This window comes from Malaclemys terrapin, chromosome 11 (assembly GCF_027887155.1).
Source record: "Malaclemys terrapin pileata isolate rMalTer1 chromosome 11, rMalTer1.hap1, whole genome shotgun sequence".
Taxonomy (NCBI): Eukaryota; Metazoa; Chordata; order Testudines; family Emydidae; genus Malaclemys; species Malaclemys terrapin.
Genome location: NC_071515.1, coordinates 2,301,936 through 2,327,893, shown reverse-complemented (window position 1 = coordinate 2,327,893; position 25,958 = coordinate 2,301,936). Strand labels below are relative to the sequence as shown.

Sequence of the window (25,958 nt, the reverse complement as noted above, 5' to 3'; positions counted from 1 at the left end):
AACCTCTCTGGCCATTCAGTAACAGATTTAAAGGTGGCAATTTTGCAACAGAAAAGCTTCAAAAACAGACTCCAAAGAGAAACTGCTGAACTTGAATTGATATGCAAACTAGATACTATCAACTTAGGCTTAAATAGAGACTGGGACTGGCCGAGCCATTACACACATTGAATTTATTTCCCCCATGTTAAGTATCCTCACAGCTTCTTGTCAAACTGTCTTAAATGGGCTATCTTGATTATCATGACAAAAGTTTTTTTTCTCCTGCTGACAACAGTTCATCTTAATTAATTAGCCTCTTAGAGTTGGTTGGGCAACTCCCACCTTTTCATGTTCTCTGTATGTATATATATCTCCTCACTATATGTTCCATTCTGTGCATCCGAAGAAGTGGGCTGTAGCCCACAAAAGCTTATGCTCAAATAAATTTGTTAGTCTCTAAGGTGCCACAAGTACTCCTGTTCTTTTTGCGGATACAGACTAACACAGCTGCTACTCTGAAAAAAGTTTCATATGGAGACCCTGGCCTCTAAGGTGTCATTTCTGTCCTGGGTGGGCTTCTTCACTTCAGTTGATCTAGCAGATGCATATCTCCATATCCCCATGAGACCATGCTACCACAGACTACAGAGGTTCACCCATGGCAGGAAACATTATGAGTACCAAACACTCTTGTTTGGCCTGTCTTTGACCTCCAGGGTTTTCACAAAGATGGTGGTGGGTAATAGTGAGATTCAGTTTGCCGAGAAATCATCTGTACCAGTTCCTGGACTACATTCTGATCAGAGGGCCATTGCAGTCAGCTACGCTTGGGTGGCATCTCAGATGTTGAATCTCCTCCAGGCAAACAGTTTAATCGTCAGTGCCAAGAAGAGTTCTCTGGTTCCATGCAGGAATTTATTTTTTTGCTCCAGGGCTGCAGAAGGCCTACCATAGCACTATGTCTCCAACTGGTAGGACTCCTGGTGTCTTGCATAGGTATCACTGCATAGGCTCAATCACACATCAAAAGTCTTCCAGCCTTTATACTAAAGTTGTGGGACCATTCCCTGGAACACAGGTGTTCAACTTCTTACAATGGTGGTCTACCCACAACAATGTCCACAGAGGCATGCCCATCTGCTTTCCAGAACCTTTAGTCCTCCCAACCAATGCCAGCGCGGAGGGCTGGGGAGCTCACTTGATCCAAACAGCCCAGAGCCTCAGGAACAAGGAGGAAAAGGTCACAGCATAAACGTCCTAGAGCTGAGAGAAGTCAAACTAGCTCTGCAAAGATTCCAGCCCACCCTAAGGGAGAAACACATCATGGTTCAATCAGACAATGCAACTAGAGTCTAAGGGAGAGCAAGTAATCCTGCAATACAAGTGGAAGCAATGGAAATGAAGAGTTCAGTGGAACAGTTTCTCCTTTCCTTCGGAGCAATCCACATCAAAGGTGACCTGAACCAAAAGGCAAAGTGGCTCAACAGGTGCAAGGTCAGCAACTCTGAGTGGTGCCTGGATCAGGAGGTTTTTTGACCTCGTTCACACATTCAGCCACCTTTCAGCCGACCTGTTTGTAAATCATCTGAACAAAAAGAGGCTGAAACACTTCATAAGTGAGGCAAACCCCATATCCATGGGGATAGATGCTTTATTGTACAGTTGGCTGCAGGGCATACTTTATGAATTTCCACTCCTGGGGAAGGTGATCCTGAAAATAAAACAAGAACAGGCAATGGTAATACTGATAACGCCTCATTGGCTGACAAGAACCAGGGTCTCTGACCAGATAGAGCTGACATTGGAGCCCCGCACTCCAGCTTCCATGGAGACCGGACATCCTCCTGCCAGGTCCTTTTCCTTCATCCAAACCCCAAATGGTGTCAGTTTCAACTAACAGCCTGGCTATTGAAAGGGAGGTACTAGAAGGTCTCAGTCTGTCTTGCATAGTCATTAAGACATTGCTATCTAGGAGAGTATCAGCACTAAAACCATAATTCGCTATCGGCACCAGTTGTTGAATCTGGATCAACGTGTTTCTGTAGCACATACATAGCCTAACTTCATCACTTCACGTACAATGATACACATACAATCCAACGCGATATTACTGTCTAGCAGATCAAGACTTTTAGAATGACACCTCACAAGGCATACTTTGTACAAAACAGATCCTAATTATATGACAGTGGTGAATATGGGGTGCCAGGGTGTGTCAACATCTACACTGCAAAAAAGCCCAAAAAACAAAAAAAGCCCCACAGCAACAAGTTTTAGAGCCTGGATCAACTATGGGTTGGGTTTGTAGTACGGGACTAAAAATAGCAGTGTAGACATTCCCACTTGAGTTGGAGTCCGGGTTCTGAGACCCTCCTGCCTTGTTGGCTTTTAGAGCCCAAATTCCAGCCCGAGTAGGAATTTCTACATTGCTATTTTTAGCCCCATAGCATGCGCAGTGAGCCTGAGTCAATTGGCCTGGGCTCTGAGACTCACGGCCGAAATATTTTGTTGTTGTTGTTGTGCAGATGTACCCTGGGTAAAATGCTATTCACAGGGTCCTCTGGCTCCCTGGCAGACAATCCACAGGTAGCCAGATTCATTTGAACAATCCAATTAATCAGACTGTTGGTCAGGCCACTGTTCCCAAAATGGGAACTAGTTTTGAGGGGTCTAACAAGCTATCCCTCTGAGCCTCTGATTGCAGTGTCAACCTTTTATTTATCCATTGAGACCTGTTTCTTAGAACTTGTCATGTCTGCAAGGCAAGTATCAGAGCTGGGCAGCATTATTGATGCAAGAGCTTTAGTGCATGTTCCGCAAGGACAAGACAGTGCTGCGGACACCAAAATCCTTTCTTCCCAAGGTAAATTCCTACTTCCACACTTCCCAAGAGGTTGTGCTTCCTTCATCCAAAACCCCAACATCCAACCGTCAGTGGCCTTAGAGCATGAAAAATCAGGAAATGACAAGCTCTGTAGGGAACTTCAAATTGAACACTCCCGAAGTGAGACTGCACACCCAATCAGGATGGTCTTCAAATGTTTGCTTTGGGATGGTCTAGATTTGCTGGGTGTCTGGGCAACAAAATGGCAGATGAAAATTCAATGTTGATAAATGCAAAGCAATGCACATTGGAAAACATAATTCCAACTCTACTTACCACTTAAAGAGATCTTGGAGTCATCGTGGATAGTTCTCTGAAACATCCACTGAATGTGTAGCAGCAATCAAAATAGCCAACACAATGTTAGGAACTATTAGGAAAGGGGTAGATAATAGAAAATAGCATAATGTCACTATATAAACCCATGGTACGCCAACACCTAGAATATCGTGTGCAGTTCTGGTCACCCCACCTCAACAAGGATATATTAAAATTGGAAAAAGTAGAGAGAAACAAAAAAATTATTAGGGGTATGGAGCAATTTTCATACAAGGAGAAATTAATAAGACTGGGACTGTTCAGCTTAGAAAAGAGACGATTAAGGGGGGTATGATAAGAGGTCTGTAAAGTCATGAAGGATGTAGAGAAAGTGAATAGGGAAATGTTATTTATCCCTTCACATAGTACAAGAATCAGGGGTCACCCAATGAAATTAAGAGGCAGCAGATTTAAAACAACTATGGAACTCATTGACAGGGGATGAGAGAATAGGGGATAGATCACTCCATAAATTACCCTGTTCCGTTCATTCTCTCTGAAGTATCCGGCACTGATCACTGTTGGAAGACAAAAAGAACAGGAGTACTTGTGACACCTTAGAGACTAACAAATTTATTAGAGCATAAGCTTTCATGGACTACAGCCAACTTCTTCAGATGCATATAGAATGGAACATATATTGAGGAGATATATATACACACATACAGAGAGCATGAACAGGTGGGAGTTGTCTTACCAACTCTGAGAGGCCAATTAAGTAAGAGAAAAAAAAACTTTTGAAGTGATAATCAAGCTAGCCCAGTACAGACAGGTTGATAAGAAGTGTGAGAATACTTACAAGGGGAGATAGATTCAATGTTTGTAATGGCTCAGCCATTCCCAGTCCTTATTCAATCCTGAGCTGATTGTGTCTAGTTTGCATATCAATTCCAGCTCAGCAGTCTCTTGTTGGAGTCTGTTTTTGAAGTTTTTCTGTTGTAATATAGCCACCCGCAGGTCTGTCAGAGAATGACCAGACAGGTTAAAGTGTTCTCCCACTGGTTTTTGAGTATTATGATTCCTGATGTCAGATTTGTGTCCATTAATTCTTTTGCGTAGAGACTGTCCGGTTTGGCCAATGTACATGGCAGAGGGGCATTGCTGGCACATGATGGCATATATCACATTGGTAGATGTGCAGGTGAACGAGCCCCTGATGGTATGGCTGATGTGATTAGGTCCTATGATGATGTCACTTGAATAGATATGTGGACAGAGTTGGCATCGGGGTTTGTTACAAGGATAGGTTCCTGGGTTAGTGGTTTTGTTCAGTGATGTGTGGTTGCTGGTGAGTATTTGCTTTAGGTTGGGGGGTTGTCTGTAAGCGAGGACAGGTCTGTCTCCCAAGATCTGTGAGAGTAAAGGATCATCTTTCAGGATAGGTTGTAGATCTCTGATGATGTGCTGGAGAGGTTTTAGTTGGGGGCTTAAGATGACAGCTAGTGGTGTTCTGTTATTTTCTTTGTTGGGCCTGTCTTGTAGGAGGTGACTTCTGGGTACTCGTCTGGCTCTGTCAATCTGTTTTTTCACTTCGGCAGGTGGGTATTGTAGTTTTAAGAATGCTTGATAGAGATCTTGTAGGTGCTTGCCTCTATCTGAGGGATTGGAGCAAATGCGGTTATATCTTAGAGCTTGGCTGTAGACAATGGATCGTGTGGTGTGTCCTGGATGGAAGCTGGAGGCATGTAGGTAAGTGTAGCGGTCAGTAGGTTTCCGGTATAGGGTGGTATTTATGTGACCATCGCTTATTAGCACAGTAGTGTCCAGGAAATGGACCGCTTGTGTGGCTTGATCTAGGCTGAGGTTGATGGTGGGATGGAAATTATTGAAATCATGGTGAAATTCCTCAAGGGCTTCTTTTCCATGGGTCCAGATGATGATGATGTAATCAATGTAGCGCAAGTAGAGTAGGGGCGTTAGGGAACGAGAGCTAAGGAAGCGTTGTTCTAAGTCAGCCATAAAAATGTTGGCATATTGTGGGGCCATGCGGGTACCCATAGCAGTGCCGCTGACTTGAAGGTATATATTGTCCCCAAATGTGAAATAGTTGTGGGTGAGGACAAAATCACAAAGTTCAGCCACCAGGTTAGCTGTGACATTATCAGGGATACTGTTCCTGATAGCTTGTAGTCCATCTTTGGGTGGAATATTGGTGTAGAGGGCTTCTACGTCCATAGTGGCCAGGATGGTGTTTTCTGGAAGATCACCGATGGATTGTAGTTTCCTCAGGAAGTCAGTGGTGTCTCGAAGATAGCTGGGAGTGCTGGTAGCGTAGGGTCTGAGGAGAGAGTCTACATAACCAGACAAGCCTGATGTTAGGGTGCCAATGCCTGAGATGATGGGGCGTCCAGGATATCCAGGTTTATGGATCTTGGGTAGCAAATAGAAGACAGGATACTAGGCTAGATGAACCATTGGTCTGACTCAATATGGTCATTCTTATGTTCTTATGCTGAGGGGTGGACAAATAGATCAAATGTTCTGAAGCATACTGCTCAATCCCCCTTCACCATCAGTTACGAAAATGTCAGATGTATCCAACAGTGGACGGGGAGCCCATTTAGCTCAGATTACAACCTGAGGTCACTGGGCTTTTCAAGAAAAGAGCTTGCACATCTGTCTGTGTGAATATAGAGTCATTCCTTTGGCTATCAGAAGATGATTCCTCCCTCATATAAAGGGGAAAGTTGTTCAGGTGGAGATGGACAATACAACCACTACATATTATGTGAACCAACAAAGGAGACTGCATTTTTTTCCACTGATATTTGGTCAGATTATGGGACTGGGGCATTCTTCTCGAGATCTACATTTAGCAGGAGAGAGCAATAGGCTACCAGCATAACAGGGACAGTCCTCAGATTCACAAGTGGTCCATAAAGGATCAAGTAGCCCAAGATATCTTCTTGTGTTGGGTCAGTCAGTGTAGACCTGTCTGCTACAAGGTTCAACAAAAAGTGTCCTTTCTCCTGTTCAAGAGCAGTCAGTCAATCTTGGATGCCTTCTTTCTACACTTGGGATAGGGCCTTCTGTATATGCTTCCCCCTTTGCATTAATTGAAGAAGCAGTGAAGATGATTTGTCAGGACATGGCAGAAATGATATTGATTGCCCCAGCTTGGCCAAGAGAGTGGTGGCATACAAACCTGCTTCACCTATCAGACAGGCTTTACATGAGTCTTCCTCTGTCTGCAGATCTGTCACAGCAACAAGACAACATGCTTCATCCAGAACCACAGTGTATTCACCTTGAGAGACTGAGCTATCAGACTTTGATTAGTCTCGTTCCTTGTTGGTACAGAATGTATTGCTTAATATTACAAAACTGTCTCCTTTTAAAGGTGTTACTATTTAAAAAGGGCTGGATTTGTTGCTTGGATGCAGGGACAATCTGATTCTCCAATTTCAGCTTCCACACCCTGTATTTTGGAATATTTAATATATTTAAAATCTGAAGGGCCATCTAATTCTTCTTTAAAAGTTCCCTTAGCAGCTATTTCAGCTTCCTGTGTTTTAGTAAATGGTACAGTACATTGCTGTTTGTACATGATTCTGTTAAAAGGTTTATAAAGGTTTACATCTAATCTCCTTTAAGGGATCCAGTCCCATCTTGGAATCTAAATCTGGTTTTAGGTGTGCCTGAGGTCGCCCTTTCAGCCCCTGGCAAAATGTTTACTTTATTTATCGACTAAAGTGGTCTTCGTTATTGCTATGACGTCAGACAGAGAATGGGTGAGAGAATTGCACACCCTGAGGGCTAACTTGCCATTTATGGTTTTACATAAAGATAAGGTGGCTCTTAGACCTAATCGATGGTTTTTACCAAAAATAGTTTGAGTTTCCTATCAATCAGAGAACTAATTTACCAGGTTTTTTCCCGGAAATCTCATGCTAATAAGTGGGAGTCTGCAGGTATTTCTAATTAAAAACCCAGGGTGGGCCCATGCCAGCTCACTCAGGCTTACAGAGCTCGGGCTGCGGGGCTGTTTATTAGCAGTGTAGGCTTCTGGGCTCTAGGACCCTGCGAGGTGGGGAGGTCCAGGGTCCAAGAGCTCAGGCTGCAGCCTGAGCCCCGAAGTCTACATTGTCATTAAATAACCCTGCAGCCTGAGCCAGCTGGCAGGGCCAGCCGCAGGTGTCTATTGCGGTGTAGACAGAGCCGATGTTACATACTTTAGATGCTAGAAGGATTCTTGCATATTATTGAGATAGAACTAATAGTTTTAGGAAGTCATTTAGATTGTTTGTTTCTTATACTAAGAATCATGTGGGTCATAGTGTTCCTGCTCAGACTATTTCCAGATGGGTTAAACAGAGCATAGGTCAGTGTTACAAATTAGCAGAAATTCCTGTGCCTTCTGTGGTACAGTCTCATTCTTCTAGAGCAGTAGCAGCATCTTTTGCTTATATTAAACATCTTCCTATTCGGGAAATTTGCAAGGCTGCTACCTGGAAGATAGTGTACACATTCACTAAACATTATGCGCTGAATGTAGCTTCTAGACTGGATACCAAATCTGGCAGAGTGGTGGTGATTTAATTAGGATTCTGTTCCACCTCGCGGGTTTTCAGCACTGCTTGTCAAACTACCTATAAGTGGGCATATGCAGAGCCACTCAAAGAAAAGGTTTGGAGGTTATTTTCTTGTAACTAGGATTCTTCAAGATGACTCTGCATATTCACACTTCCCACCCACCTTCCCCTCTTTCTCAGAGTGCTATTATGGTCTCTCTGGGTTAGCGGTGGAAGGAACTGAGGAAGTAGAGGACACAGTGTCCCCTTATATAATCTCACCCATGGAACATTCAAAAATACTGAGAAGAGGGATAGGAGGGGCCATGCATGTGCTCCAACAGGCACTGCTTGGAAAAGGTTCTACTGCTAGGCGTCACCAGGCGGCGCAGTTTTCATAGGTGGGAATATGTAGAGCCACTCGAAGAACTCTGGTTATAAGAACCTTCATGTCTTAAAAACAAAGTATTCACATGTAAATAACAGTTCACCACTTCTCCTTTTTTGTCCCAGTAAGTGACTGAAAGAATTGTCAAAGCTAGAACAGAGGCATTCTGCTCCCATTTGTTTCAGGTTGACATTAGAGCATCTAGTCTATAATGGTACTGTCTTGGTGTAGCCAGACACAACTCGTTGAGCTATAAAAGTCAGCACTTGTCTGTAATTAGTTCCTCCTACTTCCTCCCCAATTTAACAGGAGTTGTTGCTTGTTAATTGCTGCTGCAGAATTTTCTTCCTTTTCTCTTAGAAATAATTGTCTTCTATATTTGTATAAATAAGTGATCGCTTCTGGTAGGCCTGAGCCAAATTAGAAAAACCCAGGAAGCACCTCTCAAAAACAATACTCACCTGTTTTTCCTCAGTAAGTCACCTTATATATAGAACTCATATGTTTTTAATTCCATCTTGTCTGAGTTTCCTTTTGGATCTGTCTCTTTATTTACATTGTTTCGGGGGGGGGGGGGGGGGGGGTTCTTTTTCTGCCATGGGGATAGATGTGGTAATTTGTGCACAAGTATTAGCCAATGAATGTTTGAAACCCTCCAAATTAGAAAAGAAGAGGCCATATTGGTCAAGACAAAAGAAGAACAAAACTACCCTGACCTTAACTTCCTCACTCTTCTGCAGGAAGGGTTATGAGAGATGCATTGACTAAGAGGTTGACTTACAAGAAAGGATTCAAGTATATTTACTATTTTCAGAGTGCTAGCTTTCTTAACGACCAGAAGCTGTAAAGTCCAAGGACTCACCTCCCCTAGTAGCAGAACCTCATGTGGGGTGGTTTTTTTGTTTGTTTGTTTTTTTTACATATTCCGCAATGAAGATGAACCCAGCCTATTTCTACTATAGATGTCATTTAGGCAATCTGATTGGCCAATGTAGAAATTGTCACCCATTACAATATTTTTTAAATGTCTGTTTTCATTTTATAACTGTTTAGTATGAAGAGGAAAAAGTGTGTTTCTGGAATTAATCAGCAGGTGTGATGCTCCTCAATCTAGCCTGAATTCCTAGCACATCATTAAGCATTGGAAAATGTCCTTTGTCTAGATTTTAATTGTTTAATAGTAAATTATTCTAATTGCTTCTTAATTTGTTTTCAATGCAATAAATAAATGCAATGTAGAAACATTACATTAGAGAGTCTGTGTGGCCTGCAAATAAGCATTTGTGTTATAATGTTAATATGTGTACCTCTCTTGAATAGGAATTGCAGGCTGCTTTGGAATTGCAATGTATTCAGAATAATCAAATGTCAGTGGCCTTAGAGCATGAAAAATCAGCAAATGATAATCTCCGTAAGGAACTTCAAATTGAACACTCTCGATGTGAGGCTTTACTGTCCCAAGAACGAAACAAACTGACAGAGCTACAGAGAAATTTGGAGGTTGAGAAGAATCACTCCTTAGAGCTTTTGAATGCCTTGAACCATGAACGTGTTTTGACGGAACAACTGAGTATGAGAGTAAATGAAGATTCTTCTTGTAAGCATAAAGAATCATTGCTGGAGCAAACCTTTGTGCAAGAACTGCAGGCTCAGTTGGATGAAGAGAGATCCCGTGCTATGGAGCTAGCTGCTATCATTGAGAAGACACACCAGCAAGCCATTCAATCTAAGAGGCAGCTAGAAGCTGAGGTACAAATGTGTTGTGAAGAAACACAAAAGGAAAGAGAAGTCAGTACCAAGTTACGAGCTACACTGGAGTCTCTTCAGAGTCAAAAACAGGAGGTAATCCGCTCCTTGGAGATACAGAGGGAAAGAGAGGCAAAACTGAAAGCTGATTGGGAACAATTGCAGACACTTTTCAGGACAATGAAAGAACAGGAGAAAAGCAAGAAAGAAGAAAGGGAAAAAGAGAGACGACAAGAGCAAAGGGCAGAATTTGAGAAACGGAAGGAATGGCAGAAAGACAAAGAGAGACTGGTGAGATTTTCAACTTCAAATCTGCCATTATATTGAAATAGCCAGATAATTTTGCTATACTATATGGTAGATCACAATATGTAGAATATATTATTTACTAGAGCTTGTGTCAAGTATTTCATTTGTGGAACTGGTCAGAAAACCTTTGAGGGAGCCATTTTCTGTAGAAAATGCAGTTCTGTTGAAATCAAAATGCTTTGTGAAATCGTGTTAAAGTTCACCAATAGTTTGTTTCACAGAAAAAAGGAGAAAAGTTCCAACGGTATCCCATTCTGACTGTCAAACATTTCATTTTGATTTTTCCTTTTTAAGCGAATTTGTTTTGAATTTTTATTTTGTATATTAATATATATTGTAGTATAAAATAAAAGTTGAAATCAAAATGAAATGTTTTGATTTTGTTGAAATGAAACATTTTGATCTGAAGTGAATTTCTGGGACAAATTTTCTTTTGTGAAGAATATTGAAATGTTTGGGTTTTGTTCCAAATCAGAGTGAAAACAAATTTCGGAACCTCAGAATTCCCAATGAAATGGAATTTCCATTCTACACACAGCCCTATGTGTTTCACTTCAATGGTACATAGAAGTCTCTTACTTTGGAAGTCACTTAAAAGCCCACCTTAGGGACAATTCCCCATTTCTCAAGACATCTTTGGGCAACCTATGCTGTTTGTGAATTGCCTTGGGTTTGGGTAGTACGTTGTCCATGTGACCACAGTGTTCCTTGATGATGTTGAGCAAATCTGGGCACATGGGGGGGAGTCGGAGTGGGATCTTCATCCTTGGAGTGGAAAAGGCATCTAGTGTTGACCACATTTCTCCTCTGCTGATCAATCCAGAGTCTTGGAGACTGTTAATTTAAAAAGTAGAAGTCCTCTGTGCTGAAAGGGCAAGAGTGACTTGCTCAGGTTCATCATTGTCCCTTCCGTCCTCAGAGTCCTCTCCCTCCTCTGATGGACATTTCTCTCCTTGGTTTTCAGACTGTGATTGCTGTCTCCAGCAGGACTAGGAAAACAAAGGAGAGAGAGAGAGAGAGAGTGTGTGTGGGTCTGTGTGTGTGTTGATTTTTTGTTGGGTTTGTTTGTTTGTTTTTGATGGCTGGGGAGTTCCTCTGTTGAAGTGAAGCACTGAGGTGGGACTTGTCTTTGTGACCCTGCCTCCTTCTGGAAAATCTCTTAGGGGGAGGGGAGTGTAAGTGCAGGCTGTTCTCAGGAGTGTTTACCACACTAAGATTTTTCTCCTTTGTCCTTGTCCGAGGAAGGAGATGAAGGGATAGGGAGTGGCTATAAGGGGGTTATAGGAAAAATGACCCCTTGAGCAGGATCCTTGTGCAGCCAGCTGCTCCTGAGGCTGTGTTTGCTTTGATAGAGTGCGGAGGGAGCCTACGTGCATGTAGCACGGTGCACAGGTTCTCCTAGTAGGTCATGTGCATTGCCTGGAATGCAGCTGCAGTGAACAAGTCTGATCTTGCTGCTGCACAGTTTTTGAATGGGAAAGGGCTCCGAGGTTCAACCCTAGTGTATGGAGAAGTGACCCTGGGTCAGGAGGGGCAAATATCCCAGCTTCTGCCTGAGAGAGCACATTCAATGCACAACCTCCCTGTCCTTGGGAAGGACTGCAGCCACCATCAGAGAGCAGAAAACGGAACCTGCTGGTTCAGAGGTAGATGAGCAGGAGCTTTGAGGGCCAGGCTGCATTGAGGGGATGGTTCTGATGCCAGAATTGTCTTTGGAAGAGTTTCTCTCTCTCTCTCTCTCTCTCTCTCCTGTCTGTGGCAGAAGAGTAATTCTATGTGCAGGGGACTGAAGCAGAAATTAATATTTTAATTTTAACTTTTTTTAAGTGAAAACAATTAGACAGGGACCCTCCTCCTTGCAGTATTCTCTGGCTATCTGGTCTCAAAGGCTTGTTCTACATAGTTCTATCAGCAAGGGTGCACATCTTAGGGAGAGCTGTGGTTGTTACTTAGTAATATCTATCAGTGTGGTGTTTACTGGCAGTCTGTACGTGTAAATTACCGATGACTTCTTATTCTTATTCCAATAGCATGAATTGGAGTTGCAGCACCAGAGGGATGAACACAGAATCAAGGAGCTCCAGCAGACACTGGCAGAATTAGAGAAACAAGAAAGAAATCTTGCCTCTCAGAAAAGTCAGCAAGAGCTTTCTTCATGTCCTATAAAAAATGATTATAATGCCAACTTGTCCTTAACAACGGAGACTGAAGCATTGCACCTGCAGCAGCAGCAGCTTGAGAAGATAAGGCAACAGTTGCTTTTTGCTGCTGTCCACCTAAATGAGTTCATATATAAAACTGTAGACAAGTGAGTAGTAAGAATATTTAAATCATTTTAAGCTATTGTACTTTGAAGTAGCTTGCACTGGCCACCGTTGGAGACAGGCTGCTGGACGAGCTGCATCACTGGTCTGATCCAGTATGGCAATTCTTCTATTTCTTAATAGGATTTCTCACTTCTCTGAGTTTGCACAATAAAGGCTCGAGTTTCAAAATGTAGGTCTCTGGGCTAAAACCATATCTGGCACTATTTTGAATTTCCTACCCTAGAAGTTAAGAAACATTGCTACTCTCAGCCCACCACAATTAAATTACGCCTCTAAAGTTCCAGAAGTAAAAAGCTCACTCTCGTAAAAAGTTATAATTAATGTTGTAGTCTTATCTAAAATAACAGCAAACAAGGCCACTTACTGAAAACATTATAATTTGTATTTAACAGAACAGTAAATGATTGGTCTGCATCAAATGATGAAGCTATAGCATCTTTACTGCATACTTTAAAGGAGCTGAAATCAGAGTTATTGACCTCTTCTACACCTCTGGTAAGGGAGACAACATATATATGTTTTATTTTAATATACTTCTATTTCTGCTTTAGGTTGCAATTTTACATGTAAACTGCAACTTTGTACAACTTACAAAGGAAACTAACTCCTCCCTTCCCTTGGGGACTGGGGGGAGGGGGAACAGTTTAGTCCTTTTATCTTACCTTTGTTATGTTGATGTGTGTTAATCTCTTCGTATGTCTACACTACCTGCCAGATTGGCAGGCAGCGATCGATCCAGCAGGGATTGATTTATCACGTCTAGTCTAGACACGATAAATCGACCCTGAGCGCTCTCCCATCAACTCCTGTATTCCAGCGCAGTGAGAGGCGCAGGCGGAGTCAATGGGGGAGCGGCAGCAGTCATTATTCACGTAGCTGAAGTTGCGTGACTTAGATCGATTCTCCTTCCCCCTCCTTCTTCCCCCTTCCCCCCCCCCCCCAGTGTAGACCAGGCCTTAGACTCTTACTGGCATTGCTATTGCAAAGGCTGCTTCTCAAGTCGGGCAGTTTTTTTCCCCTATGGCACATGTTGCTTCCTGTTTGATAGGCATCCAGAGACAGATTTACCTTTTAGCAAACTTTTCAGTAGTTTTCCAAAAGCACATTTGTGGCTTGAAGTCACAGGAGGAAGGATTTAATTGAAGCATCCATAGTATTTTGGATATTGTATTCAGTCTAGGAATAGTCCAAGACCCAAGTTACCTAGTGCAGAAGAATTTACTGGGTACAAAAATATGTCTCAAACTAAATATAGCTTGAAAATCTTCCAAAAACATTGCCTTGTCATTAAGGTTCTTTCCCTAAGTCATATTTCAATCCAGTTCCGTGTAAATGGAGAAGGAGATCCCCTAAACCCAACCTGCCTAGCCTTTCTTAACTGCTTTAAACAAAAAAGCCTAAACTTGACTTTGTGGCTGTAGTCTGCCTTTACCACTCTTTCAATAACATGCTCCTAGAAAAACCTTGTGAGAAATATTTGAAGATGACTTTTGAGAACCTATCCCTCTGACTCAAAATCTCTGAGTGCGGTTATTAGACCAGTGCTACAGAGCACAGTCTGAGAAGAAAACTTGCTGTTTCTCCATGAAGAGCTGGTCACCTACTGCCAATTCTCATTGTTTCCAACTGCTTAATCATATTAAAAGAAACAAAAAACCCACAATACTTTCCTTTTATTACTTTTCAAGTAAGTAATTGCTGTAGTTGTCAAAGGGATGTTGTTGATCATAATGGGAAGGTTGGTGGAATGTGTGATTGTGACTGGAAGGAGAATACTCCATGAGACAGTCATAGAACCATAGAAATGGAGGATTGGAAGGGACCTCTAGAGGCCAGCTTGTCAACCCCCTTGCATTGTGGCAGAACCAAATGTGCCTAGGCCATCCCTGACAGATGTAGGTCCAACCTCTTCTTAAAAACCTCCAGTGATGGGGATTCCCCAACCTTCTTTGGAAGTCTATTCTAATACTTAAGTCTTTCTAACTATAAGGATAGTTTCCTTATATCGTGCTTAACTCCTTGCTGGAGATTAAGCACATTACTTCTTGTCCTATCTTCAGTGGACATGAAGAACAGTTGATCATCATTCTCTTTATAAAAGCCCTCAACACATTTGAAGACTATCATCAGGTCTCTCCTCATTGTTCTTTTCTCAAGACTAAATATGTCCATGTTCTTTAACTATTCCTCATAGGTCAGTGGTCCGTGGGGTCCCGTGGCTGAAGTCTAGAGCCCCAACACCCGTGGCGGGGCTCGCAGCAGCTGGGAGCTGCAGGGTTGCAACCCTGAGCCCTGTACTAAATCCAAGAGCCCTGATACTGCCATAGGGCTGAAGCCTCAAGGCCTGGTGCTGTGGGAGGGGGGAGGGGTAGCAGCTGGGAGCCCACGGGCTCAAGCCCTAAGCCTCGGTGCTGCTGTGGGGCTGAAGCCTCAAGCCCTGGGGCGGGGGTTGGGGATGGTAGCAGCCAGGAGCCATGGGCTGAAGCCTTGAGCCCCAGTGCTGCGGCGCGGTTGAAGCCGCGGTGCGGCGGGCTGAAGCTGGGAGCTGTGGCTGAAACCCAGAGTCCGCCTGCCTCCACAGGGCTAAAGCTGGGAGCCAGGGCTTGAATCTGAGACCCAGTGACCATGCTGAAGCTAGTCGGAGGCTGCAGCCTTGGGCCCTGCAGGTGAAGCGCTGCCCCCCAGCAGGCTGAAGCTCAAGCTCCAGCTTCCTGCGCGAAAGGTCAGGGCTCAGACTTCCGAGTCAGCCCCTGGGGTGGGGGTGACCCAGCCTATCAGGTGAGCCTTAAGGCCTTATGGCCCAGCTCTGGCTCTGCCCCCAGTGACTTTGCATGCAAGGGTTCACTCCTTGGTTTCTACCCTTAGCCCAGTGAGTTTGACGCTAGCCTTGCAAGTTAGCTAGTTCCCTTTACTGGTTGTAAAGGAGCTAGTTCAACAGGAGTAGGACAAGTTCCACAGCACAGGGAAAAAAATTGTAAGTGAAAATAATAAGTACCAGATATGGATAAATTTTTAATTCGACCATCAGCTTCAAAACAACAAAATCCACGGGGCGATGATGCCGAACTTCCTTCAACAAGTTCGACCACCATAATGCCTGAAGAACGTAAAGGAAGTGATGTGAGTAAGAAACATAAAGCCGCTATTAACCTCACAAAATTTAGGAAATACAAAGCCAGGTATTTGAATTTTGGTTTTATTTATTCCGGAAGTGGAGGTATCACTCATCTGCAGTGTGTAATTTGTGCACAAGTATTGTCCAATGAATGTTTGAAACTCTCCAAATTAGAGGCATTTAATTACAAAACACGACATCTATAAGGATAAGCACTGTTCATTTTTTGAACGAAAGGCCAAGGAACTGCGTGATACTAAAGCAGTAATGAAATCCACAACTAATGCAGATAAAAAGCTTTTAAGGTCATCCTACATAGTGGCACAGAAAATTGCAAAAACAAAAAAATCACATACAATTGCTGAGATTTTGATAATGCCGTGTGTTATGGAAGTAACAAGGGAAGTGTTTGGAGAGAAGGTGGCCAAGGTACTGACAAAAATACTGACGTCAAATGACACTGTCAGATGACAGATCATTTCTATGTCAAAAGACACAGTTTCTCAGGGTATTGATCGGCTGCGTGACAATGATTTTGCTATACAACTAGATGAATCCACAGACATTTCAAAAATGTCCCATTTACTTGCCTATGTTCGGGACGTGTGGAAGAAGGAAATAAAGGAAGACTTTTTGTTCCTCAAAGAGCTCAAGACAACAAAAGCAGACGACATTTTCAAAGTGTTGGATGATTTTATGATTTCAGCAGAAATCAGCTGGACTGATTGCATTGGGGTCTGCAGTGAATGAGCCGCAGCAATGACCGCAAAGCATTCTCGTGTTGTGCAAAATAAAAGTCTCTGCATCTTGTGCTATTTGGGGACACAGCTTTTTACACCGAGAAGCGCTTGTTGCAAAAGATACTGAACCAGGTCTTCACAGGGTTCTGAATACCACGGTAACACTTGTTAATTTTATGAAATCCAGAGCAGCAAACTCCAGGTGTTTTGCTGCACTTTGTGAGGAAGTGGGTGCAGAGCACCATTCCCTGCTCCTGCACACAGAGGTGAGGTGGCTATCTCAAGGCAGAATGCTTTCCCGTATATTTCATCTCAAGGAAGAGTTATGTGCTTTCTTAGTTGATAAGAAAGCTGAATTTGCCAAAGTGCTGAAAGATGATGTGTGGCTGGCAAAACTGAGTTATCTCGCAGACATATTCAGTGAAATGAATAAACTGAATAAAGCTATGCAATGTGGGAAAACTAATTTTATTGCCCAGCGTGAAAGAATCGAGGCATTCAAAAGAAAACTACAATTTTGGAAAGTTCGTGTCTGTGGGGGCACTACTGATATGTTTGAGCTCTTACATTCTTTCATTCAGGAACAAAACATTGACTTTGACATAATTAAACCTCAGCTAACAGCACATCTGTCTGGTCTGCTTAACAAATGTAATGCTTATTTTCCCGCACTCACAACAGAACAAGCTGCTACAGTCGTGGACTACAAACCCTTTCAGTAAAAACATTGAAGCTAAGCTTCCATCCGATGTTCCATCAAAATTGTTAGAAGAGCTCATTGACATTTCATCAGACAGCTTCCTCAGAACCAGGTTCAAAGAAATGCCGCTGGAGAAATTTTGGTGCGAGTGTTCCGATGAATACATCACTGCCTCTTCTGCAGCGCTGAAATTTTTGACTCCCTTTAGTACCACTTACATGTGCAAAGCTAGACTTTTCAGCCATGACATCAATGAAAACAAAGTACCGAACCAAGATGAACACTGACCATGACGTGCGCGTGTGCTTGTCAGACACCCCCACGTCTTGACAGAATTGTTGATCAGCACCAACAAGAAGTTTCACACTGAGTAAATAAAAAATAATATTCAGTTTATTTTTGTGCCCATATTGTCCTTTTTTATATATATTTTCTCTGTGTGTGTTTAACTGTATAACAATCCATTTAATACAGCTTTTAATCTCTGGGATGTGGAGAAAAACCATTGTTGTGGCACAGTTGGGCCTTGGAATTTTTGTAGCATTGTCGGGGGGCCTCGGAAAGAAAAAAGGTTGAGAATCCCTGTCATAGGTCATGTTTTCTAAACCTTTTATCATTCATGTTGCTCTTCTTGGGACTCTCTCCAGTTTTCCGCATCTTTCTTAGTGTGGTGCTCAAAACTGGACACACTACTCGAGGTGAGACCTAACCAGTGTGGAGTCAAGCCGAACAGTTACCTCCTGTGTCTTCTATACAGCAATCCTGTTAATACACCTCATAATGCCATAGCTACGCCAATATATCTCTGTTGTGTAAACTAAGCCTGAATAATGTGCCATATCTTCAGCTGCTGTATATAAGAAAAACTCCATTGAAGTCAGTAGGTCTGATTCTCATTTATATGAAGACTTCTTTATGCCTCTCTCTGTGTAAAGCAGCCTTACAAGAGGTACAAATATAACTTATTCCTGTTTTAAGGCTCCTTTATGCTGCCAGGATAGTATAAAGTGACCCTTAGAGTAAATAATAACTGGCTCCAAAATTATCTACAATGACTTACACCAGTTTAGGATCTGGCCCAAAGAGTCTAGTTTTTGTTTTGTGGCACAATTCCCCCTTAGAGATCCATGTTAAATTGATGCATCTGGGATGGCAATGGCTGGCCTCCCCCATCACTGCACCCCCGCATAAAAGATTTTTTGTGTGCCTCATGTACACATACGTCCATAGCGGTGTTGTAATGAAGTTCTTCACCTCTAATTTTCTTGTGGTTTTTCAAAGGAAATTGCAATAGTGTACATTTTAAATAAATGGATCCACATAAAATTATTTGAATATGCAAAATTCCAGGTACACCACAATGCAGTACATAATTTAAAAAGTCAATAGAAAATTGTTTACTGTGCATATGGCAGCTTTGGTCTCGTTTTGATTGTTGGGTATAGTGTGCGGATGCTGGCTGGTGGTGATGGCCTATGCTATACAAGAGGTAAGACTAAATCTGATGGGCCCTTCTGGCCTGAAACTCTGACTCAATGTAATACTGTTTTTAAAAAAAAAATCTAAGAGAACAAAGGTATTGTTTATAAGCTCTTTCTAATAAATTTCAATACTTTAGTTTTGCTGTGTTTTGTTTTATAGTCATATTTTTATTTTAAGTGCTTGAATAGTCGAACTAGTGGGAAAGTGTGAATTTTTGTAACATTTTAAACATTTTTGGGGGAATTTCATTGAAATTTTTCACAATAAATAATTCTGACAAACTATAACTGGTCGAAACCTTTCAAAAATTCACACAAATTGTTTCTTTTTTCCAATTTTCTCCTTTCAATTTGTCAAAAAGTTGATAGTTGGAAGGTTTCTGCCAGCTCTATAAAATGGCTGGTTTAGCCTGTTTCTCAACTGTGTTTTTTATAGAGGAGAAGAGCACTTCATGCTTTGCCTCCTTCTACTGTAAAATTTAAAAATGAAAATTCCTGGACTCTGGTTTATTGCTTGGTGAAGCTATAAATGTTAGTAGAACTCAAATTTGTTTTTCCCCAATTTTTTAAAAAGAAACCACTGCAAGGTTCAGTTTCTCTGGTAGACTTGTTGTTGAAAGAAAATGGAGAGCTTACGAAGTCTGTAACAACACTGACAGAGGAGAAATTAGAATTAAGAGCAGCGATTTCTCAACTTGAGAAGAATCTTCAGCAGCAGCATCATAGGGGAATTGGTAACAGACAGGTATATATTCATTTTTATTTGACTTATATTTTTCTCTTTGCTGTCACACAGCTGTATACGTGGCAGGAGACTGAAAGCAACTACCTGCTGGCCTGATGCTAATAAAATACCAATATGCTAGACCTGCATGGATTAGTACATATTGGGGTTTGCTGTGTACCAGATATGCTGTGCCCTTCATTGTCCGAAGTGTGATAGTATCTACTGGTATATGAACTGATTATTGAGAAATAATGCCATGCACACTGATAAAGCTCAAATCTGCACAAACAGCAGCTCTTCTGCCAAGTAACATGGGTCACTGTCAGCATGACACCTTGGTGCCATGTTCTGTGCCCTGCTTTCTTGATGAACATAAACTCCAGTTCAAAGTATTTGACCTAGCTATCTGAGAGATTTCCCCATCCTTTGTTGCCATACCCTATTGTGATAGTATCAGAGGGGTAGCCGTGTTAGTCTGGATGTGTAAAAAGTGACAGAGTCCTGTGGCACCTTATAGACTAACAGACATATTGGAGCATAAGCTTTTGTGGGTGAATATCCACTTCGTCAGATGGAACTATTGTGATAGTTACACTTCCATTCCAACCCTGGAAGTGTTAACCCAGTAGAAGGACGCTTGTGAGCACAAGAGACTGATCTTTCACTGGAGCTGGATCTGGAGCAGGGAACTCATTCCCACAAGAGATGAGAGTGACCATATGAGATGAGAATAACCGCTCTCAGAATTAAGTGCAAAACCCACTTTTTCAAATTCATATGTAATTTCTATGCATGTACATAGCATACAAAAACTATAAGCAAATCAATCTATTTTTGCTACAGGCTGGGAAGGAAGACCAAGAGATTAGTATTTCTATTTTTAAACATTTTGGAGTCTCTCTGGTATTAAGGTGAATGGGAGCCATATAAACTAATAAGACTAAGATTTTTAGGCAAGGACTGTCTAATTTTCTTTACCTGTTAACATGGACTGAAGGTCTACTTGAAATTCCCATCCTATCTGGATAACATCTTGTTACTGCTGGAAATTTCCAGTATGGTTATTCTGGCATTTTAGTTTTTCCATAAAGTCAATTTACTGTTGAATTTGACTTAAAACAACTTTTATATTCCTTGATGGTTATTTTATATTCTTTCTTTGAATTTAATTTTTTAGATCCACTGTACAGATGATGCTCACTCCGTCCAGGGATCAGAAAGGGCTTCCTGGCAGCGAGAAAAAACTCTTTTGCAGAATGCTTTGAAACAGGCAGAATCTGAGCTCGCTAAAGCTACTGTTGAAATAGAAAACAAGCCAGTTATGGAAACTTCCAACCCAAAGGTAAAATGGATGATGCAAAATATGATTAGAAATGCACTCTGGAGATCACTCCGGTTGCTAGACCCAAGACCACAGAGAATTTACCTTTACCCATATTTTCATATGCCTATGGTACAGATTTGTTGTGAAATAATGTTTGGAAACCGCTTTAAGATTCTCCTCAAAATGTGATGAGACACTTATTTTACCTATTATTCATGTCTCAGAATTAATGTGTGACACTTCTACAAGATGGAATGATATTTCTTACATATAGTTGGATTGGATGCACATTGTAATTTTTTCAGGAAAAAACATCCCGAGCCTGACTTTGTAAGATGATAACCACATAAAAACGGCCATGCTGGGTCAGGCCAATGGTCCACCTAGTCCAGTATTTGTCTTCTGACAGTGGCCAGTGCCAAGTGCTTCAGAGGGAAAGAACAGAACAAGGCAGTTATCTTCAGTCCCAGCTTCTGGTAGTCAGAGATTTAGGGGGAGACAGAGCACAGGGTTGTGTCCCTGACCATCTTGGCTAATGGTCAGCCATTGATAAACCTGTCCTCCATGAACTTATCTAATTCTTTTTTTAACCCAGTTGTACTTTTAGCCTTCACAACATTCCCTGACAATGAGTTCCAAAAGCAGACTGTGCACTGTGTGAAGTATTCCCTTTTGTTCGGTGTAAACATGCTGCCTATTAATTTCATAGGGTGACCCCTGGTTCTTGTGTTATGGGAGGGGGTAAATAACACTTCCTCAGTCACAATCTCCACACTAGTCATGATTTTATAGACCTCTGTCATAACTGCCATTAGTCCTCTCTTTTCTAAGCTGAACAGTCCCAGTCTTTTTGATCTGTCTGCATATGGAATCTATTCCATACTCCTAATCATTTTTGTTGCCCTTCTCTGTACTTTTTTCCAATTCTGATATATTTTTTGGGATGGGAGAGACCAGAACTGCACACAGTATTTAAGGTGTGGACATACCTTGAATATACAAGCATGTTTGCAAGTATCTAATTTATTTTTACAAATCCCATGACTTCTTGTTTAAATTAGGTAGTTGGGGGCAAATGTGGCTATCTAGGGTCATAACTGGCCAAATATGTTTGCACATCCTGGTTTAGTTCATGCAACTGTGGCATTTTTGTGCATAAATCTGCCATGCCTAAATGTGTGTATTCCATTGAACACACAGATTTTTCAGGATTAGACTTGTTAAATTATTTAGTGAGAATCCCATTCCCCCAGCCAATGCATCCTCATTTCCTATATTTTGTTCTGGAGTATTTTACAGAAATGTTTCTTTAAATAATTGTAGCAGAGGGCTTGGAGGGCTGGGTGGCCTAGTGGTTGGAGCGCTTGCTTTCCAGCTCCCTGCTTGGTCAAGGTGTCTCAGTCTTTAAGGCTGCAGGGGAGCTAGGAGGAGCCAGGCCCTCCCACTCCATCTGTATCAGCTCAGGATCCTTTGGAAGTCAACCCCAGAGTAAGGGACCTACTAGTGGGAGTCTACATCCGCTGTCCTGGGCTACTCCCTACTGTTGCCCCTTCAGTTTGGGCGTGGCCCCTTTAATCCACATTGCAGTGGTGGCTTGTCTCTAGTAGTGCCCCTCATAGATTCTGGGTGGCGTCCTGTTGCAGTCCCAGGGCAGCTGTAAGGTGTGGCAGGGTCGGAACCTTCTTTCATCCGGGTCTGTCTTAAGCCAGCTGCTCCTAGGCCTCTGCCTCAGTCTCCTCTGGCCAGGGAGGTGGTGCTTGTTCCCTGGTGACTGCCGTGGCTGGCAGGCTAGTGATCCTTCCCCTCAGGTAGGGATGCAGCTAGCTCCTCTTGAGGTAGTCTCCTGTACAAGGATGATCATTTTTGTGACTCTTTTAGTCCTTTCTGTAAACTGAGATGTGCAGGAGATTAATGTTGAATAAAATTGTTCGGTGAAAGACTGTGATACTTCGGCATCATTTTAGTACTTGATGTGAGGAATTGAGATTTGTCTTGTCTGAGCCCTATTCAGATAGCTAGTATCAAAGGTTTAATTGAAGTATGTGTATAGTTTTAACTAGGGCTGTCAATTAATCACACTTAACTCACACGATTAACTCCAAAAAATTAATCGTGATTAATCGCACTGTTAAACAATAGAATATCAATTGAAGTGTATTAAATATTTTTGGATGATTTTCTACATTTTCAAATATATTAATTTCTATTGCATCACGAAATACAAAGTGTACAGTGCTCACTTTATATTATTTTTATTACAGATATTTGCACTGTAAAAACAAATAAACAAAAGAAATAGTATTTTTCACTTGACCTCATTCAAGTACTGTAGTGCAATCTCTTTATTGTGAAAGTGTAATTTACACATGTAGATTTTTTTTTTGTTACATAACTACACTCAAAAACAAAACAGTGTAAAACTTCAGAGCCTACAAGTCCACTCAGTCCTACGTCTTGTTCAGCCAATCGCTAAGTCAAACACATTTGTTTACATTGACGGGAGATACTGCTGCCTGCTTCTTATTTACAATGTCACCTGAAAGTGAGAACAGGTGTTCACATGGGACCTTGCAACGCCGGCTACAAAAGTATTTACATGCCAGATATGCTAAATATTCGTATGCACCTTCATGCTTCAGCCATCATTCCAGAGGACATGCTTCCAAGCTGATGGTGCTCATTAAAAACAATAATGTGTTAATTAAATTTGTGACTGAACTCCTTGGGGGAGAATTGTATGTCTCCCGTTCTGATTTACCCGCATTCTGCCATATATTTCATGTTATAGCAGTCTCCGATGATGACCTAGCTCATGTTCATTTGAAGAACACTTTCACAGCAGATTTGACAAAACGCAAAGAAGGTACCAGTGTGAGATTTCTAAAAATAACTACAGCACTAGACCCAAGGTTTAGGAATCTGAAGTGCCTTCCAAAATCTGAGCGGGACAAGGTGTGGAGCATGCTTTCAGAAGTCTTAAAAGAGCAACACTCCGATGTAAAAACTACAGAACCCGAACCACCAAAAAAGAAAATCAACCTTCTGCTGGTGGCATCTGACTCAGACGATGAAAATGAACATGCGTCGGTCCGCTCTGCTTTGGATGGTTATTGAACAGAACCCGTTGTCAGCATGGACGCATGTCCTCTGGAATGGTGATTGAGGCATGAAGGGACACATGAGCCTTTAGCGCATCTGGCACATAAATACCTTGCAACATCAGCTTCAACAGTGCCATGAGAATGCCTGTTCTCACTTTCAGATGACGTAAACAAGAAGCGGGCCGCATTCTCCTGCAAATGTAAACAAACTTGTTTGTCTGAGTGATTGGCTGAACAAGAAGTAAGACTGAGGGGACTTGTAGGCTTTAAAATCTTGCATTGTTTTATTTTTGAATGCAGTTATTTTTTGTACATAATTCTATATTTGTAAGTTCTTCTTCAAGTGCTTGTTCATGTCCATTCCAATAGTCGTGTGTGTGCGCGCGCCGTGTGCATGATTGTCGGAAGGTTTTTCCCCTAGCGGTACCCATCAGGTCGGTTGTGGAGCCCTCTGGAATGGCGCCCTTATGGTGGTGTATATAGGACACTGCCGACCTGCCACCTGCTTGGTTCCTTCTTACCGCCAGTGACGGTCGTTGGAGCTTCCTTCAGTGTCTTGCTTTGCAAGTGCCTACCTAGTGGTTACCTTCTAGTTAGTTGTAAATAGTTCTTAAAAGTTGTAGTTTAATAGTAGTTAGCCTCTTTCGGGGGGGTTCTCCCCCCTTCCCTAGCTCCCCTAACCGGTGTATGCCTCGGTCTCGGGTTTAAATCCTGCGAACGCTGCTGGAAGCCTATGCCCAAGGGCGATCCTCACGTGTCGTGCCTGGGCGAGGACCATCAAACAAATAAGTGCTCCATTTGCAGGCAGTTTAGACTCAGGACGAAGAGGGAGCAGGACTATCACCTCAAGCTCCTTTTAATGGAGGCGGCTCTTCGCCCACAGCTGGCACCTGAAGCGGCACCAGCGACATTGGTGCGCAGCGCATCGGCTTCGGTGCGGGATGCCTTGGCACCCAAAAAAGCAGGGCTTTGGAGCGGAGCCCGGAGCTGGAGTGTGGAGAGGCTCCGGAGCAGTGGAGCTGCAGGTTTTTGCCTGGAGCTGGAGCAGAGCCGGAGCACACCTCCAAAGCCCTGGAAAAAAGACTTCTCCAGGGCTGCTCCCCAGCTCACAAAGCGGGTTCGAGCCTGCGGCACCACTCTCAGTCCCTGGTGCCGCATAAGAAGAAGGCGGATAAGAGTCAGTCCCCCATCAGCAAACAGCACAGGGATCCCAGCGAGGTGCGTCCTATGTCAGGGCACCCACAGCCTGGCCCTCAGATCCTGGTACCGTCAACACCGGCCCTGCCAGGAGTTCCATTGAGTCAGGTGCTTGTGGACTCCCTGACTTGGGAGGAGTTGGAGGACGAGATTGATTTCCCCTCCATGCTGGATACCTTTAAGGCCGTGCAGGACCTTATTGCCATGACAGTCCCCGGCCCTGCAGGCACAACCACCGGCACCGGACCAGGCAGAGGCGACTGCAACAGCACCAGCAAAGTCAATTGCACCATTTGCGACACCAATGGCGTCGCCACTACCCATTCAACACCAGGGCAAGCCAACGATGCTACGGTGCTGCTCCCTGTCACTGCGGTATGTTCCCCTGCACAGTCAGGCTCCGCCCCTCCATGGTCTGGCTCAGACTATTAGTTGCACTCCAATAATGAATCGTCAATCTGCAGACATAGTCAGTACCGGTCTTGGTCCTGGCACTGCAGATCGCGGGACGTGCCAGCGCCGGTGGTACCCTGGCCCCCACAGTGGCAGGGGCCAGTACAGTGGCCCTTTTGGACTCCTTGGGTCTACCATCAGGCTCAAGGGCAGGGCTTCTGGGCTGTGTCCATGGTGTCTGCGCCCCGTGCTTCTCCTTCAGCCACATCGGTGCCGCGCCATACTCCCACAGCACCTGAAGACCCCCCACGTGACAAGGACCCTGGGTCTTCGCAAGCGGGTGCAACTCTTGAGCCAGCACCCCATGTGGTACCAGCGCCACAGTCTGCCCCAAATAGGGCAGACCTACCAGAGCCAGCCTCCAGGGAGCCTGAGGGTCAGGAGGACCCTCAGACTTAATCATCCTCTTCGCTGGATGAGGCAGTGCCTGGCACCTCCACCACCACACTCCCTTCGATGGACAATAGGACGCACCAGGACCTTCTTAGGACGGTGGCCCAAAGCTTACCCCTCCAGGCTGTGGAGGTGTCAGACGACTCGGACCCAATGGTGGACATCCTTGCCCAGGAGAGTACATCTAGGGTAGCCTTGCCCCTTATAAAGACCATACAAAACACCACAAAGGTGCTATGGCAGACCCGTCCTCCATACCTCC

At 43.1% G+C, this 25,958-nt stretch overlaps 1 protein-coding gene across 5 annotated transcripts in view; it reads left to right on the top strand.

Annotated features, from left to right (window-relative positions):
- Positions 1 to 25,958, top strand: part of PCNT (pericentrin) — a 230,759-nt gene that overhangs the window by 192,950 nt on the left and 11,851 nt on the right. For all 5 annotated transcript variants that reach the window (XM_054043682.1, XM_054043685.1, XM_054043684.1 and 2 more), the window contains 5 exons: positions 9,404 to 10,120; positions 12,169 to 12,446; positions 12,858 to 12,960; positions 19,076 to 19,246; positions 20,406 to 20,570. In XM_054043682.1, the coding sequence (XP_053899657.1) occupies positions 9,404 to 10,120; positions 12,169 to 12,446; positions 12,858 to 12,960; positions 19,076 to 19,246; positions 20,406 to 20,570 (1,434 nt within the window). The remainder of the gene's footprint in view (positions 1 to 9,403; positions 10,121 to 12,168; positions 12,447 to 12,857; positions 12,961 to 19,075; positions 19,247 to 20,405; positions 20,571 to 25,958) is intronic.